Below are 21,752 nucleotides of genomic sequence, written 5' to 3'. Positions count from 1 at the left end.
AGTTTGTGCCCACTGCCTCTGGTCCTGTCACTGGGCATCACTGAGAAGAGCCTGGCTATGTCTGCTTTGCACCCTCCCTTCAGATGGGAGTCTTCTGCAGACTGAAGAGTCACAGTTCTCTGAGCTTTTCTTCATAGAAGAGATGCTCCAGTGTTTTCATCAGCTTCATGGCCCTTTGTTGGACTGTCTCCATGTCTCTCTTCTGCTAAGGACCCCAGAACTGAAGAATTGAAGAATTGAATTTTTAGGAAGTAATGGCCTCAAACTGTGCCAGAGGAGGTTTAGACCAGATATGAGGAAAAATTTCTTCCCTGAAAGGGTAGTCAGTTATTGAAACAGTCTTCCCAGGGAAGTGGTGGAATTACCATCCCTGGAAGTGTTCAAAAAATGTGTAGACAAGGCCCTTAGTGACATGGTTTAGTGGTGGACTTGGCAGTCCTGGTCTAGAGGTTGGACTTGATGATCTTAAAGGTCTTTTCCACTCTAGGTGATTCTATGATTCTATGATTTTATGATTGGACACAGGACTCCAGGTGTGGTATAAACAGTGCTGATGATTTTACTTTCTAGTCAAATAATACAGAAGGCCTTTATGTTTGATCCTGCATTAGAAAGGCAAAGCAAATCTGCAAGGTATTAATAATTTTCAGTTGCATGTACAACTAGATATAGAAAGAGTATAAGTACATTTGTTTTCCTGTGACATGTAAAATTCTGCACACAGACTAGAATGATTTATTTACAGGCCTCCCATATATATAAAAACTTCCCTATAAAAGCTTCCCTCAGTTCCCCAGACCTATTCCATCACTTTACGTTATTGTTACTCAATTGAAGGACTGAAAACAGTCCAAAATACAGCCAGACTTCCAGACTGTGAAAACACGTACCTACTGAAAGGAAAAAAGGTGCAGGCATGTGGTCCTTCATGGATATTCATAGGCTGTTCACCTGGCATTAGCTGAGCACGAGGACTTGAGTATCAGTGGCATCTGGTACCTCACCTGTTTCCAGAACTTAGAATTGGATGACTGTGGGTGCACAGTGTGTTGCTCTTTCCATTTGACTGTACCTTGCTGCTTAATAATAAACCTAAGAGACTCCTGAAGCGTCTCGTAAGTCCCAATTGTCTCCATTTCCAGCAGGATCACCTTTGTATCATTTAGAATGAGGGCATTGTATAAAGCAAGGTGTTGATCATAAGCATGCTCTTTACAATTAATCAGCTGCCGTGTTAGAAGAATGATCAGACGTCTACTCTTCTGTATCCTCTTCTCAATTGCACTGGCTGTATCTAGCAATGTACAAGAAAATGATAAGACCCTGAAATTTCTTTTATAAGCTCTTTTGTGTTTAGGCACTTCATTTTTATTACTTTTTAATGACAAATAACTTCTGTCTCACTTCAATCTAGTACAGGTTATTCATTAGAAGAAGAGCTTAAAACGCAAAAATACAAACAAAACAACCACAGAAACTAGGTCATGTCAGTGAACAGAAGCTGAACTTCCTGTTACTTTAACACCCTTGTACAGGTTGAAAAAGCCTGAGTGATAACAGCAAGGTTAATTCCTCAACTTAGTTTGTGGTTTTCTCCTCTTCTGGGTCTCGTAGACCTACTCACAGTTCAGCTGTGGCTTTGCCCAGATAATGGCTGTGCTATTACACTACCCAAAGAGCAGGTGTGTGTTTAAAAGAGTCACACGTGGGGTCACATTTCCTCTGTGACCCAAGAAGATGATAAACAATCTGTGCTCCTGCCCTGTAGCTTGGTTTTCCTAGACCACTGGCAAGCACAGAGTGCCACTGTGTCACACTGCCTGAAAGAGCAGGCAGACAGCTGCTGAGATGAGCAGCAAGCTCAGGAATGTAAAAGGAACTTCTATACCCCTAAAACAGACTAGAACCACAATTTACTCAGGCTTGATAAGTCATTCATTCAGTGTGTTACTTGATTTGAAGTCTTACCTTCTCCAGGATATATATCTCTCCCATAAATGCACAGTTTATATCCACATTTATTTTCTAGAATATCAGGCATGATTTGGTAAACAAAATATTCCACAAAATTAGCTTCATTGGTATGGTTTTTGGGGTAGATAACATATGCATCATATATCTTCCCATCTGTAAGGCAAAACAAGAGAAAAGCCTGCTGTGTTAGCATGAATTAGAGCTGTCTATTGCAAAAGCTGGAAGAAAAGTAAAAATCTCAATATTCAAACAGATCTAGGTAGAAGTTCCTGCTAATCTGAACGATGTATATCATCAGGTGCATGTTTGGAAATTAGAGACAGTGCACATTTGGTGTTTTCCTTCATCAGTTGTTATGCCCTGTTTGTTTGCAACTTTGGAGAACCTGACCTTTGTATTAAGGCTGTATCCCAGAGTATACAGAGTAAACTCAGCATGTGTTATTTCTGAGTTACAATAGGCTGCTGACAGCCTTTGTCTTTCAGGACAAGACACTCCACTTAAATTCTTCCACCTTGAAATTATTCTTCATTCCCATGACATACACTTCTCAGTGAACAGCTCCATTACTCAGGAGGTAATCTTACAGTCAGAACCAAGTACAAAGTCAAATCTTTCTTCTACTCATTTCTTGATTTCTCAAACCATGTGTTTCCTCTTTAAAGAAATCAGCTGTGGATATCTACCATCCACACACCTATGGTAGAAGGTGTAAATTTAGGTGTCTGCATGAAAGCTAGGTGTCAAAATTCCCGCTACAATGAGCGGGGAGTTCATTGTAGTTACTGAATTCTAGAGTGATTCAGATTACTCTCATGTAAATGCCAGGGATCCAGCTGAGTTGCCTAAACATAGACATCTAGTGCTATTTGAGACTTCCTATGGTACCCTGATCTCCAGACTCTGCTCCAGAAGTTTGCAACATCTAGCATATCTGAGTTATGTGTCCAGTTTTTTGGCCGTCCCAAATGACTCTAGATGCCCATGTTTAGACCACTGACACATGGTTCCAGTGCCTGGTTAGCTCTGTTGGATTTATTGTTGAGGAGCTGGATTTGGTCACCTAAAAACTTTACCATAGAGTGTCATTAGGCGCTGCCTGTCCTGCAGCTGCCATTGCAGAGGGGTTTGGATCTCTCAAGTCCTACGGGAGTTCCATCAGCACTAGCTGCTTACAGTTAGACAGCTGAACCCCCACCCAGCTCTCCAGGTTCCATGCCTATAATGGGAACTTGGATGGGATGTATTCCTCCAAAAAGTGTCTTCCACAATATTGGTACCTTTCATTTTGGTTTATAAAAGCTGTATTGCACTAACACAGGCCTGTGAACACTTTTGCCAGCAGGCTGGTTCCTTTGCTTTAGAGAGCATGTAACAAGTTAATAGCACTGTAAACTGGATTTTCACTGCCATTCAATGTTTCATGGCATGTTTTGTGTTTGTTAAAAAAATATAAAACCAGGACTGTATTCATCTTTTATGTACGTCTCTACAGAACCTAGGAAAAAAGGGAATGTAAAGCACTACCAGGATTAGATATGTCCCCTCTTATCTAAACGATTACAGAAGGCTTGAGGAAGCAAAGGATCAGGTTTAGGTGTCATATGAGTTAGTAAGCAACTATCAAATCCATTTCCATACTATTTGACTTTTTCCTCTTTTTAAAGTTTCTTGCTCAATTCTTGCTTACCATCCTTGACTGAGTAGGGCTGAAATATCTCCCGATACAGTAGGACGATATCAACTCGGAAGGACTGATAAAGTATCATGGAGACTGCTATTGCAACCAGCAGAACTAGAGATCCTATGATCAAAAGGATGCTAGGAAGGCCCACTGCAAAGAAGAGGAATCTTGTTAAGATTAGCAGAGAACCTAACCCATGGGCCTCTCGTATCGTTACTTCTGTTGTAGCTTTATGGAGCTTACAAGAGAGACAACATAGCTTTTTCCTTCCCCAGCTGGCATAGCCAACACAGAGACACCTAAACTAGAAGAATATTAAGCAGCATATAATTCTTTCTTGTGTTGAATCCAGATCTACCTATGTTAAATATCAACCTCTGAAAATGATGTTAAGTACTTTGTAACACTGTAAAACTTAATAACACAACCAGCAACAATGTTCTAGTGTTTTACAAGGCATCTAGGCCTACACATGACGATTCTAAGTGTCCACGAAAGGACAAGTGGAGGCTTCTGACATAGTTGCACAAACAGGGTAATGAGAAACTTATGCAAATAATGAAACCTGCAAGATAAGAATAAAGTACACAAAACAAGCAGGAAAACAGAACATATCCTGGTCACAAAAATAAAATAAACTATGTTGGAGGCAGATGATGTTCTCCCCTGCTTTTTCCTTTGAAGAGGGTCAAGGAGCATAAAATAGCAATGATGACTGAGGAAATCTGGGAAAGAAAGGAGCCACCCACTTTACTTTCGGCTTCCCTCATGGAAGAGCTCTTGAATTAGACCACTTGTGCCTCAGAGATGAATACTTATCAAGGACAGATTCACACTAGATATAAGGAAGAAATTTTTTACAATAAGGGTGATGAAACACTGGAACAGATTGCTCAGAGAGATGGTAGATGCGCCACCCCAGGAAACATTTAAGGTCAGGTTGGAAGGGGCTTTGAACAACATGGTATAGTTGAAGATGTCCTTGTTCACTGCAGAGGCTGTTGGACCTAGATGACCTTTAGAAGCCCCTTCCAACTCAAACCTTTCTGTGATTCTGTGCTTCTGTAAGGGTGGCAGTCATCAGCTCTGTGCTATTGTATGCACACAGCTGGTCTAGGACAAGATTGTGATTATCACTCTTTTAGGGGACAGCTGTGTTTCTATCACTACCCAGATAGCTGCATCTCTGTGATAGTCCATTTTTCCTCTTGTTCTGTGATTCACAGAGCCAAAGTCAACCTAGATATGTGCATCCTCCAGATGGTATCTAGTTCTTCTGTAGTAAAAGACAATGGGAAGTAGAAGCAAAGTCCTTTTGTATTCCCTCTAAACTAGAAAGACAGAAGCTTAATCCACAGGCTGTTACAGCTCAAAAAGCTGAAGAAGATACTTTTAGCCTATGACCTGGATGTATTGAATCCACCCAAGATTCAGTATTGAAAACTATGAATTGCAGATGACCAAGTTTGAAATTAAAATATCAAAGGCTTTATACAGCAATTACACAAAAAAAGATTCATTATTCCCTTGGAGGGAAGATTGATGGCAATTGTCTCATATCAGAAATCTGCTCCTAAGTAAATGAAAGATACATAGATCTATTCCACTTGGTATAATGTGTAGACTCAGGGCAGTTCCATGTACATTCTTTCTCTGACAACTCAATCCATTAAAAGCTTTCCATTTGCAGTCAACCTTCTTTACTTAATTATTCCTGCCCAGCATGACAACTCCTCATCCTATAGTTGCAATTTTATAGCTGCTTTGGGGACTTTTCTGTAATTAAGATCAGTGGAATTATTTGAATTAAAAATATAGCCCCAGAGCATTGGACTGTGTGGAGAACATCTACTACCACAGAAATGCATATGAAAACACCCAAATCATGCACACGTATGCATAAAGGGCCCACCTGTCTTTTTATTTTACTATGGTATAGCAAGCATAATTGTCAGATGCACTGCCCTGGCTTGGGATATCACTAGAAGCATGTATCACTTCAGTGTTACAATGAGATTTGAGATATGCTGCAAATTCAGATTTATCTTAGCTGAGGAAAGAAATATTCCTTTGAATGCCGACCACATATAAATTCAAACACAAGAACTTTAGCAATACAAACATGGAGGTCACCTCTGGCATCCTCAATGTAAAGACTCTTCACAGCATCTCAATCCATGAAGAGTGATTACATGTACTGGTAACAACTCTGCCAAGACTTATGCATTCAGAGCAGGGATCAGACATTCAGGGCTTTGCCTCTCCCTGCATGCAAAACACATAAGACAGGTGACTGCAGCAGCAGGCTATTCATCAGCACTTAAGGAGGTACATCTTACAGCAGGCTGAAAAGCCAGTCTTAATTTGCTCTACAGAAGAAGCAACAAGACAGACTGGAAAATGTTGCAGACTGTATGCAGGCAGTAAGTGTGCTTTGTGGTGGTCTGAGCCACCACAAAGGAGCAATTTCAGAGCTTTCACTTGGACTTGTCCCTAAGTAGATGAAATAAAGTGAAATATTTAGCAGTGAAGAGTCTCTTATATTGACATTTACAAGTCCCCTGGCTTCTCCAGATGTTGAATAAGGCAATGTATTGAGTAGTACTTGCAGAAACAACCTAAAAATACTAGTGCCTGAGAAATCCCGCCGAAAAAGTATATCAATAAAGAGTTTAAAAGTGCATTTTCCCTTTCCTCTGGTAGGATGCAAGATAAATTTTACATTATTTTCACACTTTTCTTGTTTCTTTGTTTTCCATTTAAAGGGGAAAAAAAAAAAAAAGAAACATCAGGCATGTGATGAAGTATAGGACCAGAACTAGAACCCCTTCCAATAAGATTGAAGTGGACAAGAAATCAACCATTTTTTTTCACAGTGAAGCTAGGCCATTTTGTAGTTTTAATGGTGTCACAATGCCCATGAAGGAGCTTTGTCCATGTGGACCCCTTCAAGTCTTATTATTTGATCTGTTTTCCTGGCCAATAAACACACACATTTGTTGACAGTGTGCTTGCATGACATTACAAATACTGTTGGGTATTTGTATTGAGTAAATATCTATAAAACTGCTTGAGAAGAAACAGGTTCCAATAACAATTTCTGCAATTATGAACCTAAAACAGTTTACATGTTTTTGCAATGATTAGACCAAGGCTGGAAAAAGAAGTGATAAATTTCCTGTGCTTATACAGCTTATAAAGCATCAGACAAGAACCCCACAGGAGTCTTCCTGGAAGAGAAGTAAGGCTGACTCAGCCTCTCATTTCTCTGGAATAAATCAGCTATCTTCAGCACAATGGGGGCAAGGGTCAGAAGCCACTTTTGGAGGCCCTGAACAAGGTTTAACAAATCTTGTTTTTCCTTTTGACATTGTTGCGTCATATAGTGGCAGACAGTTCGTGAGCAGACTGTCTTCTAATGTGATTTATTTATATTGAAGAGCAATGTGAATATGGAACTATCAGCTCACAAGAAACAATATTGGACAGGCCAGAGAAAACAGGTCAGAAAGCGACATTTGAAGGATCTCCTGGCAACCTTCAGAAGAACAGCAGTTTTTTTGTAACTTCTCTGGCTTCTAAGGTGGATGCACTTCCAGACAGTAAGAGCAGAGATTTTGGTCAGGAATTGCTGTCCACATCCATCTGCCAAAGATGAGCCAAAAGGTTAGGTTTGGCATTGAACGTGTTTGAGGAACAACAGAGCTGATATTCTGAGTTGAACATTATCTCTGCTCTGAATGACTGCAATTTCTGGTATTCTCAAGAGAACAATGTCCACACCAGAAAGACTGGAGGTCCTCTGGGCATTTTACACTTCCCTGTGAATAAGAACTGAGGAAGGTTCGGGGAGAAATAAGATGAGGCATGTGGGTCAGACGCATGAAAAGCTGTCCCCAGTTATTTAACCAGTCTTGAATCAAGGTGAAGAGCTAAATGCCAGCGGTAGCTTATACATTAATAAAAAAGGAAGGAAGGTATTCAGACAGCCCATGTATTCCCCAGACTGCTTGAAGGGGATGCTGAACGGATGTTACTGTTCTGACCCAGCTCTGCTAGAAGGAGTTAATATTTCAGTGTTTCTCCAATAACTTGTCATTGCCTCTCTCTCAGGAGCTAACGGCTTCCCTCCTTCTGCCAGCAGGTCTACTTTTGTGAGCATTGATGCCCCATGGTTATTGATGAGCTGAACTGGCATGAACAGTGTGGCCAATTAGTTTTCTTGTCCTTGAGAGGTGGCATCTTCCAGCGCGAGAGATACCAAGCAGCTGTGGGGGACAACTGGGAGCAGTCTGGCAGGCAGAATAGCTGTCTCTTGCCAGGTGTCCAGCAAGACTACCTGCATCTTCGTCGTGAAAAGTGGAAGAAAAGGGAATTAAAAGTTGTCTCAAATTCTCCAGCCTTACAGTGACCAGAGGAATACCACACAATATGCAGATAATCTCAGAGCATAGAAGAGTGCATGTCTTGTGGCACTGAGGAAATGTGAAATCTGGGATGATCACTATCTCTGGAATGAAAAAGGGTGATACAGGACTGAAAGATCTGGAGGAAATGAGATAGCCTATATTTTCTGTAAAAAGGTATTATGAAGAAGGCATTTATAAACAAGTGTTGGTGAAGGAATCAGAAGACAGCAAAGAGCAAGAAGCAACCTCTGAATGTAGGAGCAGCAGCTGAGAGACACAAGGACATTAGCACCTTGTAATGGAGGCAAAAAGCATAGCTGCAGAGACCATCAAAATTCATAGCCAAATCCTCATTAAATTCTTCTCTTAAAGAAAGAATTTGCCTGATTTCTCTGTGTCTGAAAGTCATAGTGTGCATAGCCTGGATACCACCAAATCACGCTAAAAGGAGCTGACTGCATTGCATTACATCTGATAACTGAGGTACTTATGTGATGTCGCTCATTTCTAAAGAGCTGATCACCTTCTTTTAGAGGATTTTTTTTTTTTTTTAGTATTTAAAAAGGTACATGGGGCAGACACTTTTTTCACAATACAGTACTTTTCTTCACACACACATGTGCACAAGTGTACATAGCACAACTGGAAAATACACTGTGAAATGCCAAGCAGCTTTGCTGATAACATTTGTTACTGGAAGTATTAATGGAGTATTTTTGTTTCCCATGGAGAAAAGAACAAACAGCTTTCACCACTCTTGACTGCAAAAGAAACTCCTCCTTTTCTCATCAGTCCTCTCTGGCATTTTTTTATTCTTATGTGGATTACAATTGTTATCAAAGGAATTGTTAGGGTTAATTATAATTATATTGTTAAGAGTGAAGTAGGACTTAAAGTATTTGATTGTGACTCAGAAAAATAGATTTAATTCCTGGTTCCCACAGAAAATTTCCATGTGGTGAGCCAAATAATTCAGCAGCTTTTTGGCTTTTGAAGACAGAGACTATTGCTGTAAGACTGAACAGTTACTAATGCAGAGCAGCTCTAATCCAATTACTTACAGCATCTCTGCTTCTTCTCTTAAGCTGTCACCTTTGCTGCTGAACACTGTTTATCTAGTTCATTGAATGCCCAATGCCCCCAAAATGGACTAATTTGAGTAGTAAGTTTCACAACACCTCTTAATCTCTTATTTCTGATCATAGCTCTGTGCTAGGAATATACAAATAATGATAATGTAACCCATACTAAATGCCTGAAAATAAAATCAGCATACAGAGCAGGAACTTGTGTAAAAAGAACATTAACAGGTTAGTAGCTAGCAGACACACTTTGTGCTGTGGGAAACACTAAGGAACAATCACATTAAAAAAAAATAGAAATTAAAACAAACCAACACATTTTTCCCATTAAAAACAAACAAACAAAACACAAAAAAGACAGAGAGTACACATTTTTATTACACATTTACAAGATGAGAGGCACAAGCAAACCCTACAGCATTTTTATTATAATCAGAGGCAAGCTGTCATTGTTTCAGCATAAATATTACTTAGCTGTGCAAGGAGTCAGTGAAGAAAACTGAAGCAAAGCACAACCGTTTCTGGATGCAGCATTGCTTACACCAACAGTACTGAGGAGCAGAAGCAGGCATCTTAACAATAGCAGCAACGAGAAGGGGACAGATATCCACACAATACAGGCAGCAGTGAAGGGAAGAAGGTCACAGCCATGAGCTTTCATGAACATTTACTGAAGACCTATGGATAAAAAACAAAATAAGATTTGTCTATAACAGAAAACAGATTCAATGAATCATAGAATAGTTAGGGTTGGAAAGGACCTTAAGATCATCTAGTTCCAACCCCCCTGCCATGGGCAGGGACACCCCACACTAAACCATGTCACCCAAGGCCTCATCCAACCTGGCCTTGAACACCGCCAAGGATGGAGCATTCACAACCTCCCTGGGCAACCCATTCCAGTGCCTCACCACCCTCTCAGTAAAGAATTTCTTCCTTATATCCAATCTAAACTTCCCTTGTTTATGTTTGAACCCGTTACCCCTTGTCCTGTCACTACAGTCTCTAATGAATAGTCCCTCTCCAGCATCCCTATGCCCCCACTTCAGATACTGGAAAGCTGCTATGATGTCTCCACGCAGCCTTCTCTTCCCCAGGCTGAACAGCCCCAACTTTCTCAGCCTGTCTTCATACGGGAGGTGCTCCAGTCCCCTGATCATCCTCGTGGCCCTCCTCTGGACTTGTTCCAACAGTTCCATGTCCTTTTTATGTTAAGGACACCAGAACTGCACACAATACTCCACGTGAGGTCTCACGAGAGCAGAGGGGCAGGATCACCTCCTTCGACCTCCTGGTCACGCTCCTTTTGATGCAGCCCAGGATACAGTTGGCTTTCTGGGCTGCGAGTGTACACTGCTGGCTCATGTTAAGTTTCTCATCGACCAACACCCCCAAGTCCTTCTTGGCCCAACCTGTAGCTGTGCCTGGGATTGCTCTGACCCAGGTGTAGGACCTTGCACTTGGCATGGTTAAACTTCATAAGGTTGGCATCAGCCCACCTCACAAGCATGTCGAGGTCCCTCTGGATGGCTTCCATTCCCTCCAGTGTACCAACTGTACTACACAGCTTGGTGTCATCGGCAAACTTGCTGAGGGCGCACTCAATCCCACTGTCCATGTCACCGACAAAGATGTTGAACAAGACCGGTCCCAACCCCGATCCCTGAGGGACAGCACTCGTTACTGGTCTCCAGCCGGACATCGAGCCATTGAGCACAACTCTTTGCGTGCGGCCGTCCAGCCAGTTCTTTATCCACCGAGTGGTCCACCCATCAAATTGATGTCTCTCCAGTTTAGAGACAAGGATGTCATGATGCAGGACAGTGTCGAACGCTTTGCACAAGTCCAGGTAGATGACGTCAGCTGCTCTGCCCCTGTCCATCACTTGATGAATACAGAAAATATACTCATTTCTTCACCTAATTTGTAATATGGGGTCAATAAAGGATTTGTATTGGCTGAATTAGCAGGAACTGCTAGTCAGTTTCTTTCATGATCATTGCAAGTATGCTCCCACACTTGGATACCTCAGTGCAGAGCTGATGTGCTTCCAGCTTACTTAGTGATGCTACATTTGCACTCAGTAATATCCAACCAAAACATTTCCTGCCACATTCCTCTGTGGGGAATTGGTGCTATCCTGCTTGATAATACTGTCACATCCCTTCTGATCTAGGCAAGGAGATATGTTTATGCTTTGAAGCTGTGATCCTTTAGGAAGTTATGAATAGTCAAAAATAGTGCACGACACGAAGCTGTGCACACCCTGTGATCACAATACACTTGATTTTATTCTTCCTACCATTCTCTTAATCACTGTTAAAGGCCTTGGGGTTTCTTTTCAAGATCCTTGGTGGTTCAGCATATCCAAAGGGTTAAGAAAGCAAACCACTGAGCTAAGTTTCATGGGCCTTCACCCACACAATAGCGTTTTCTGCCATAAGAATATGGTGTTCAGTGTTGCTGTCAACAGTGCTTAAGGCTCTCGCTATCCCTAGTAAAAAAAACAAAACAAAACAAAAACCAAACAAAAACAACAAAATCCCATAGGAGTTAAAGACTATCCCAGTCCACACCATTTACTGCCCTGGAACGTCCTTCTCTGGCAGGAATTACTAGAACCATGAATTTAAAAACAAAACCAAGAGAAAGCCTTTGAAGTTACTTACACCTCTGTGTGGCACACAGTGAACAGCGGTGCTCAGAGGGTGAGAGGATAAAGCCAGACCTCACACAAGTTAATCACATTACTTATTATTCAATCAAAAAATAAGGCACCACAGTGGATGTGGCATGAGAGGAAAGGCAAGCAAACTGGCAAACTGACAGCTGTGACTCTTGTTTTTAGTGTTTGCTGTTTTCTGCTACAGTTCCACACTAGAAACAACAGTTTGATTCTCGAAAGATGAATCTCTGCTCCTCACAATGCATCATAACACTGATGACCAAAAGACATGTCAGTTCTCTGCCCAGCTGTCTGCAGGGGCTCCTCTAGAGCCCAAGTATTTTGTAGAGCAGACTCCAGTGTGCTTGACATCAATGTGCACTTGCCTGCCTTCAAAGCAAGGGGAATTTGTCACTGAGCAGAAATATACTAGAAACAGGATATTCTTCTCACAGGGCTGATACAGTCATGCTCTGCATATCTAATGTCTTGTTGACACCATTTGAGTAATTCCCCCAACCCCCCAACACTCCCCACCAGCAGAATTTACTCCAAGGACTTTTGTGACCTAATGAAGCCATGAGAATTTTGCCACTGGCTTGCATGTGTAGGGAGGAAGCAGGCTGGGTTTTCTTCTTATTAACAGAAACTTTCTTACTAACTGAAATAAATAATTAAATAAATTCACTAACATATTTAAAACAGAGTGCAAAGTGTAAGAAAACAAAACAAAAGAATCCTACCTTCGTATTGTGCTTTGAGTCGCAACATCACTGTGGCTCTAGTGTTGTGCATTTCATTCAGAGCTACACATGTGAAATTTGCCTGCAGATCCTCCTTTTTTATTTCAGTAACATGTAAAGTGGCCTCTTTGTAATATACTTGCTCATGTCCTTCAAAACTAATAGAAAGAAAAAGAGCTGGTACCATTGGCTTTGATGGTTAGGTACAGTTTGCATAGAATTGTTGAAGAAAGATTATTCTGTGTTACATGTACTTACGAATGAGTTTTTTCATGGAATCTTGAAACACGCAAGTCTTTAACTGGGATGTTATCCACATCCCATGTGACAACAGCCATTGGCTGTTTCTTAATTCCCAAGCGGGCCTGACATTCCAGAGACAAAGCAGCACCTGACCAAGACACAGAGAGATGTATAAATTCCTTGAAAAACAAGTGTAATTTTATTTTCCTCATAACATCTTTTTCTACAAATCTTCATATCACCTGTGAGTTTTGTCTTCACAATTTTGACTACTTTTTGAACGACTGCTGACAAAATGATGCATAAAAGAGACTCAGAAAGAAATGGTGAAATGAGGTTTTTAACAAATTAGCTAAGACAACGCCAAGGATTACAAAAGGAATTATTTATATTTGTTATGATGAAGACAACTTAGAGTAGTGATGTTCAACCCATGTGATCAACTATTGAGGAACATGGATAGTAAATGCCGGTTTACACAAAAATGTACATGGAAATAACATAATTAAATTTAAGTATATATCATATTGCATAAGTCTTGTGTGCAGTCTTATCTTAGATTTTAGTCAAGCTGGATGAAAGTTAAGTAAACCATTCCAAGCAAAGCTAAAACAGGAAATTACTTATTAAGTATTTGTCATTGGGAAATATTTATTCCAAAGTAAGAGTCACCATTGCACTGGAAGAAGGTATAATTAAAAGACTTTAAATTATTTCCATGTAAATCTGCATCTAAACATGGCTTAGATAACATTTAAAATTTTATGACTTACATCCTGAATTGGTATTAGACAACATGGAGAAACACCTTCATTTTTGGAAATAGGAGACCATAGAACCAGTACAGCAAATGGCTTTTAAATGTAAAGAGAATTTGCTCCATGCAAACAGAGCCAGATTACTTATTGCCCCAGAGGGATGGGCAAAGCCCATAGAACACTAGAGACTGAGCATCTTATTAGAGAAAGCTGGTTCTGGAGCACAGATTGTCCAGTGAGTGAAAAGCAACTGGAAAGAGGAAGAAAGAACAGGAATACAATTCAACATGGCAAGTCTCTGAGCCATGGTACATGGCACCTCTGACAGGGCCCCAGGCCCCTGCAGTATTGTTACCAGAGAAGTCTTGCTGTAAGACAGAAACAGTGGAGTAATCCCACAGTAATCCCTATCCCTTCTCCCAGTGCCCCTTGTTCACCTCACCTGCCCTGGGAGACAGGCATCCTGGGATATCTGTTCATGTTTCACATGAGCTCAGTCACTTTCTGGAGTGGTCCACCTTTCTCTGTCAACTATACAAAAACCCCAGACAGCTCTCATTCCTACTATAAGCACCTTACTCTGATGCTGCAAGTTATGCAGGGTGAATCTGAGTCACTGAGAACATCTACAGTCCTAAACAAAAGGGTGTCAAGAAGCAAACTCTGCATTCATGGGCTCTCCAACTGGAGAAACCAGGACACCTTCTTTGAAGTGGATGGAAGCTGTCACTCCTTCAACTGAGATGTAATAATTGGCCGTGTAAGTTATCCTAGTCTATCCCAGTGAGAGTAGAATGGTTTATTTAAAACCCCTAAATTGCTGCTTAATGCCTAAATAACCCATCAATTATATCTGACTTCACATCACTGTGCCTGGGGTGAATTAAATCTGGTAAATGTTATGGAAAATCTCCATCATTAATTGTTCTTGAAAATCCCCATGTTTTTAGGCAATCACCAAATGTTAATTTAAAAACAATTTAAAGTCTGTACTTACCAAGCTCCACTTCTATTACATCTTTGTCCTTTGGAAATAAAATTCTAGGAGGTAGAAGGGAGTGCTTTGCTTTAGAAATTGAGGGAAAGAAAGCACATATTAGTTGTGAAAACTTATTTTGTAAGATAATTATAATAACTTGTATAGTTAATGTTTTAAGATCCCAAAGCAAAATTGCAAACAACAACAGCATTTCACATGTCTGTTGGGAACACCTGGTTTTATTCCTCTGACCAAATATTTCAAAGGAGTCTGTATGTGTTAATAGTCTCAATATTTTCTCCCAATTTATTTCATTTCTGTCTTTGTACATAAAGAGCAAGGAAAAGTTTCAGTTTCTCAAGCACTGCTTTAGCTGCTGAGTGGGAAAAAAGAGGAAATGCAGTTATGGGCTTGTGTTTTCTCAGTTGCTTATTTCATTTTTAAAAAGAAATAAAGATTCCTTCCAACACTTGAGAAATTACTCATATCCATGATATGAAACAGCTAAAATGCACTTTTAGCCAGTATCTGAACTGGAGACCCTATAGCCCACAGCTGCTCACTCGTGTTCCCCTGTCTTCCCCATCTCTGTAGCCTGACAGCTGAGGATGCACTTGGTTCCCAAGACTCTCCTTGCTGTCTGTACACCACTGCTGCATTCAGCTGCTTTCCATTATATTGGGCATCCCTTATCATTACCTTCTAAAAGGATACTGCTTTTCCTTTAACATATTTATTTTCTGTTCCAAATAATAATCGTTATGGGCAGGTCCAAACTACATCCACCCACTTAACTTTAAACAGGCATTCAGTTCTTTCAGATTTTTTTCCTTGATGCGTTTTTCTTCTTCTCTTGCTCTTTATACTGTCTTATGTATCCCACTCCAAACATATTGCCTGTTATCCTTTCCCTCATTAAGCTTTTCCATCTTAAGGCACCTATGTGACACCCATAATCATATTTCCCTTAAAAAATATGCAAGAACTCATTTAACCCTCTGCTTCCCAGGCTGTCAGAAAAGCAATAGTCTTCACCCATCCTAACCATTTCTAATTTCTATTAGCTGGATCTGGTAAGAAAAGAAGTCAGGAGAAAGTCTGTAACTTCCTAGCTAGCTGCCAGCATTCAGAGGCAGAAGGTCCTCTGGGTCAGTGTGGATCTGCAAGGCAACAGGAATTTACATCATAAGCCAATATTATCAAAACATAACAGCTCCACTCATCAGATACTAATTTTCACTGATAAAAACTCAAAGAAGGTATTACTAAGTAATTTGAATTTAGCAAAAACTGGAAGAGACATGATGTCCTGGGTTCAGCAGTAGCAGTCATTTTTCTCCTTCTTAGTAGCTGGTGCAGTGCTGTGTTTTTGACTTTCGGCCTGGAAACAGAGCTGATAACACCGATGTTTAGCCTGATCAAGGACTTTGTGAGTCTCATGCTCTGCCAGGGAGGAGGGGAAGCCAGGAGGAAGCAGAGAGGACACCTGACCCAAACTAGCCAAAGAGGTATTCCATACCACAGCATGTCATGCCCAGGATATAGAACTGAGAGTTACCGGAAGGGCTGGAACTCTGCTGGGGTGAGGGCAAGGTACCGGTCGGTGAGGTGTTGTATTCTCTTGCCATGTTATTTCCCTTATCATTATTATTATTGGTGGTAGCAGTAGTGGTTTGTGTTATACCTTAGTTACTGGACTGTTCTTATCTCAACCCGTGGGAGTTGCATTCTTTCGATTCTCCTCTGAGTCCCTCCAGGAGCGGGGGGAAGAAAGGTTGGGGGGGAAGTAACAGTCGCAGGGCAACTAAGATGATTAAGGGAGTGGAGCATCTCCCTTATGAGGAAAGGCTGAGGGAGCTGGATCTCTATAGTTTGGAGAAGAGGAGACTGAGGGGTGACCTTATTAGTGTATATAAATATATAAAGGGGGAGTGTCACGAGGATGGAGCCAGGCTCTTCTCAGTGGCAAACAATGATAGGACAAGGGGTAATGGGTACAAACTGGAACACAAGAGGTTCCACTTAAACTTGAGAAGAAACTTCTTCTCAGTGAGGGTGACGGAACACTGGAACAGGCTGCCCAGGGGGGTTATGGAGTCTCCTTCTCTGGAGACATTCAAAACCCACCTGGACACATTTCTGTGTAACCTTATCTAGGTGTTCCTGCTCCGGCAGGGGGATTGGACTAGATGATCTTTTGAGGTCCCTTCCAATCTCTAACATACTGTGATACTGTGATACTGTGAAGTAGACTGCATGGTTCTAATTTACGGCCTGGGCTTAAACCACGATACATGACAAACTCAGCTCATATGTTATGTTGCAATTCTTTCTTTCTGCAGTTATTTCAAAAGAAAGACAGATTAACTTTAAAATGAAGTAATCTGCCTGGATGTAACAGAGGCTTTTGTAAATTTGGATGACTTTATGCCAAATAAAACTAAGAAATTTTCATTATAACCCAGATACAACAATATTGATGACAAGTTAGAAACATTTTGGTGAAAGTACATCCAAAGAAAAATTGAGTGTTAGGCAGGGAAGTCTCATGTAGACCAACAGGGTATTACAGTTAAGAGAGGAAGGAAAGGCATGACACCTCCTAAACTACTGTACTAGGTCTCAGCTCAAATCTGTCTTCTGTCCAGCCCAGAATAATCAAAACAAACTCCTCTACTGAGATCTGGGCACAGCAGGAAGAACTGGAATCAAGGTCCTTACATTCCAGATCTGCATTCTGCTCACAGGCTGTGTGCCCACCCACAGAAATAAAGGTCTGATGTCAATCTACAAATAAACATTATCTATTAAAGAAAAAGAAACAAACAAAGCAAACAACCCAAAACCAAGGCCCATCCCCAACCCTCCCAAAAACATCTTTCTGGCTATTTTTCTACTGACCTGATTAAAGAACTGAAGGCACATTTTAAAGTTTTGCGAGTTGATGCAATCTGGAACTGCTGATTGCTGCGTGCTCTTCCCCTGACCACCATCCAAATACAAAGCCTCCCTGAGGAGACTGCATTCTAAAGGCACTCCAAAGACTACACACTTAGCCATGTTGGCTGCATTCAAAATAACAGTGACACAGTAATCACTGAGCTCCACTCGTTTTCTGTCTCTATATATACCTTGCTCATTTTGTCTCATTCAAGATAAACCTAAAAGTTTTTCAGCCCAAATATCAAATAAATGCTAGATAATCGAGATGGACCAGAAGGTATTGAGTTGTAGGCCATCAATACAATGGTCCAGTGATCACCAGATGATCCTAACTAGCTACTAATTCTTCTACGTTTGAACAAGTAGAAAGCAGAGCTTTGTGGCATCCCTCTGAGGAGACCCTTCATTCAGAAATGAGTGCTACCAGCCAGGTCTACCAACCACAAGTATGTAATCAGAATCATCAGAGACTTTTATCAAAAAGTTGAATATGACCAGGTCTGAATCTACCCCCATCTTGCTCCACTTGGATCTCCATTCACAAAATTCACCTAAAAAAGCTGATCTGAAGTTTCTTTGAGAAGATAAAACAACAGAAACTTTCTTTTTAATATACAAAAAAAGCTTCTTTTGCTTTAAGTAGACCTCAGTCTTTTTTATCTTAGCAAGCTACAAAATGACTGCCTTACCTCCACTTATGAAAATCCTCGTTGCTGATACATTAAACACATTTCCTTTATAAGTGTAGCTAAATCGACAAGTATAATAACCATCATCCTCCTTTCTTGGATCCTTAATATAAATATATTTTTCTCCCTTGAAGTATCTCTGCCCATGAAGTGGTTTACAGTCCTGGAAAATAAATATTTCTGTGTTTGGCTGCAAATAGCTTCTCACAGTAATCTGATCTATAACTGGCACCATCAGGGTTTTATTTACCTTATACCACTGGATGATAGTAGCACTTTTATAATTGTCAATTGTAGGACAAACAATTTTTCCTCTTCCAGTGTCATTTGGATAACGAATCCGACTTGGGAAACATATTCCTTGCTTGTATGTATGCACCTGCACACTCATGTTGAATGACTTTGTGCGATTATTTGAACTTTAAAAGTGGAATAAAGGTATGTCAATGATAGTATTTTTATAAGGAATATATTCAATGTTTGTTATAAACATAAATCTTGTTTTATAAACATATGGAGGATTACTGTAGTTCAGTCACAGATTGATTTTAATGACCTGTGATAAAAATAGCAATTACAGGATGAAAAGTCACATGAATTGCTGCATACCATGAAAAAATTGCATCATTTCCATAATAATAACAATGTATTGCTAAAAAAGTATGTTTCTTTCTAGTCTTACGCCTTTCACATTTCAAAGTTGTACTTACAAAAGTATAACACAAGTGTAGTTTCCAGAATCCTCTCTAGAAGTTGGCAGAAACCAAAGAAATCGTTCTAAGGAAAATATTCGTGATCCCTCTTCTGCAGGGATCATTTCGCTTGTATCCGTGTGATACCAGGTGACTTTCACAGATGAACTCCATCGAGGACATTTTATAACTAAAGCCTCACCTTCCATTGCATCAACTGCAAATGAACAAAAGATAAATATCTCAGAAGAACTAAACCCTAACCCCACTGAGCAGAGAGGAACTTGGCATTCTTGGATCAGCAGGCCAGTCATGTCACTCTACTTTCTCTGGGCTTTCAGAGGTGATATAGCAAACATTCCCACTAGACGATATTTCAAGAAAAATTTTATTTATCTTGAGTTATGGAGTAATTTCTTTGCATTTGTTTGTTTAGTAATTAATGTGTGGGACTCAAACAAGCAAACAAGCAAATAAAATCCTGGATTCAAACCAGACATACACTAAAAAACATGAGGTTTTAACTGAAAAATTGTTATTTCTTGAAATGAACTTTGTATGCAAATCTTCACTTGAAATCCAGGAATTCAAACACAAAGGAAAATACTGTCTTTAACGCTTTAGTATGAAGTTAGCTTTCCTTACTTCAATGTGATAAATATTCATACAACAGAGAAGAGCTCTTGTCCTGCTTTTTTAGTACAAAAAAAAAAAAGGGAAATCAATAAACTTCTTTTTTAGTTTGCATGAAAGAAAAAAGCAGGAAGAGGAAGCTTGTAAATAAAATCATAAAAAAAAAAAAAAACAACCAAAAACACACACACAAAATCCAGAAGAGTTTCTCTCTGAAGTTCATGAAAATATGAAAACATTGAAACTAATGTAACAGACTGAAAGGAAGTATCTGATGGGAAGGTGAAAAGATGCCAGAAGTGAATAACAGACAAATAAGAAGCTTAGGAAAACAAACCACACATGCTCACACATAAGAAAAAAGAAGAGCTAGTTGCAAGACATTTTATTTACTTTATTCTAACTGAGTATATTTTCTACTTTTGAATTCTGTAACTGGTCCAGAGAAACTTGAATCAAGCAATTTTGACAGATATTGAAATCCCTGAGTACCTGAATAACTGAAAGGTATATTGCATTTTGGAGAAGAGAAAAGGAAATATACAAGCAAGGTTGAAGACTGGACAAAGATGGAGATTGACAGAGGCACTACAGTAGAGAGAGAAGTGTGGCAATGAGAGTAGGTAACCAAATACCTAACCAAATTTGAGACTATCTGTCAAAAATAACACTTTGTGGAAGTATTGCCACTGCCTGGCTTTAGACATATAGGCAGAAAAATTATGTACTGAGTCTCTCTACATGGTGAGCACTTGTCTTCTGCTCTGGTTCTTCCTAAAGAAGTGATCTATCCCCATTGACATTACATGTCATCTCGCTTATTAATTCAGTCACCTAAATTAGCCACATCAGGTATGAGTACCCCCATTGTAACAGCATTTCCACCCACGAGCTTGCAAAGACAGTGGGATGTATCAGGGGTGTCAGGGAAGGCAGCATTGCACAAATAAAGGAGGAACACATTGGAAATACAGCTTTCTTCAGGTTGAAATAAAGGAGGAGAAGGAACACATAGGAAATGAGAGACCTCATCCAAACTCAATCACATCAGGGAAAATTATCTCAGCAAATTCTTCAGCAGAATTTGGCCTCTTAATAAATCTAATTAATTTGAAACTTGCGATTCATATTGTGAACTTGATAATGCAGGGAAATACTTTGAGATCATATCTTACAATATTTTTCAGAAAAACAAGCAGCTCAGCTGAAGATTAGAACTATGTGAGTGCAATGTAACACTGTCACTAGTCAGCACTGGTCAGCATTACAGAGATGAGTCAGAAAGAGCTTACTGGTTTGAATATCTCCCATGTGCAGGGAAATGTTATAGTTACATTGTACTTGCGGATTAACACCCCCAAACCCAGGACATTGAAAAGCATTTTTAACAAGCAAAACACCATTACGGCCCTGGTTCAGCGGGATGCATACACATACATGTAACTTAAGTTCAGAGCAAATTAAGCATGCTTTTGGAGATTTTGCCAGGCTGGGACCTGGAACACCAGCTGCTCTTAAATCCTTTCCAAAAGGCATCTTTGCAGAGATGCCAAAGAGCAGAAGTAGAACCCAGACTTAATGTCACAGAAATGGACAGCACTTGGCAGATTGTAGTATAAAGAGAAAATGCATAAAGCCAACTGTTGTGATTTGTGGCTTGAGGTGAACTAGTTAACTTAAAAAAAAAATAAAAAATAAAAAAGTTTAGGAATGGCCTACACATTTATTCAGAATAAACCTCATCAGAAAGTATTTTTTAAATGTGACTTACATGTTTCAGATGTCATGGAAACCGAGAGGAAGGTAGACAGGAAGATCAAATATACATACACCATCGTATTTCTAAGCCAAAAAGAAAAACATTGATATCTCAGAATATGCTCTGACTGCATCAGTTATGCTATGGCCATGGCACTGATGTACATCTACTAACAGATAACGGTATTGTGCAGTGATAAAGTGCATCATGTGATGACTATACAGAGTGAGTGTGTAGCAGTGGTTTTGCAGCTTTGAGATAACGCTCTTCTTTCTATCATCAATGCATTGGCTGATGTTGCTTTCAAACTATTGTTATGACTTCGTTTAATGAGGGTGGAGGAATTACTCTGCCATGGTGGGCCTCTGGCAGAAGCCTCTTCTTGCTTAGCTGCTTTTTTTTCTAAGGAAGCTAATTGTACGTTGGCATTCATAGTCAAGTGCAGAAAAATTATACCATGATTTAGAAAGGGTTAGATCCTGGATTTGACAATACATAC

At 40.0% G+C, this 21,752-nt stretch overlaps 1 protein-coding gene across 1 annotated transcript; it reads right to left on the bottom strand.

The window, feature by feature from the left end:
* Window positions 1-947: 947 nt before the first annotated feature.
* Window positions 948-21,329, bottom strand: IL1RL1 (interleukin 1 receptor like 1; the record flags this gene model as incomplete). The annotated part of the gene is made up of 10 exons (XM_080613533.1): window positions 948-1,294; window positions 1,969-2,127; window positions 3,665-3,808; window positions 12,558-12,715; window positions 12,816-12,948; window positions 14,556-14,624; window positions 18,170-18,332; window positions 18,420-18,588; window positions 18,880-19,078; window positions 21,266-21,329. 10 exons carry the CDS (start codon window positions 21,327-21,329, stop codon window positions 948-950), a joined length of 1,605 nt encoding a protein of 534 aa, XP_080469659.1.
* Window positions 21,330-21,752: the final 423 nt, after the last annotated feature.

Source organism: Psittacula echo, assembly GCF_963264785.1.
Source record: "Psittacula echo genome assembly, chromosome: 3".
NCBI classification, from domain to species: Eukaryota; Metazoa; Chordata; class Aves; order Psittaciformes; family Psittacidae; genus Psittacula; species Psittacula echo.
This window is presented reverse-complemented; position numbering and strand designations above follow the sequence as displayed.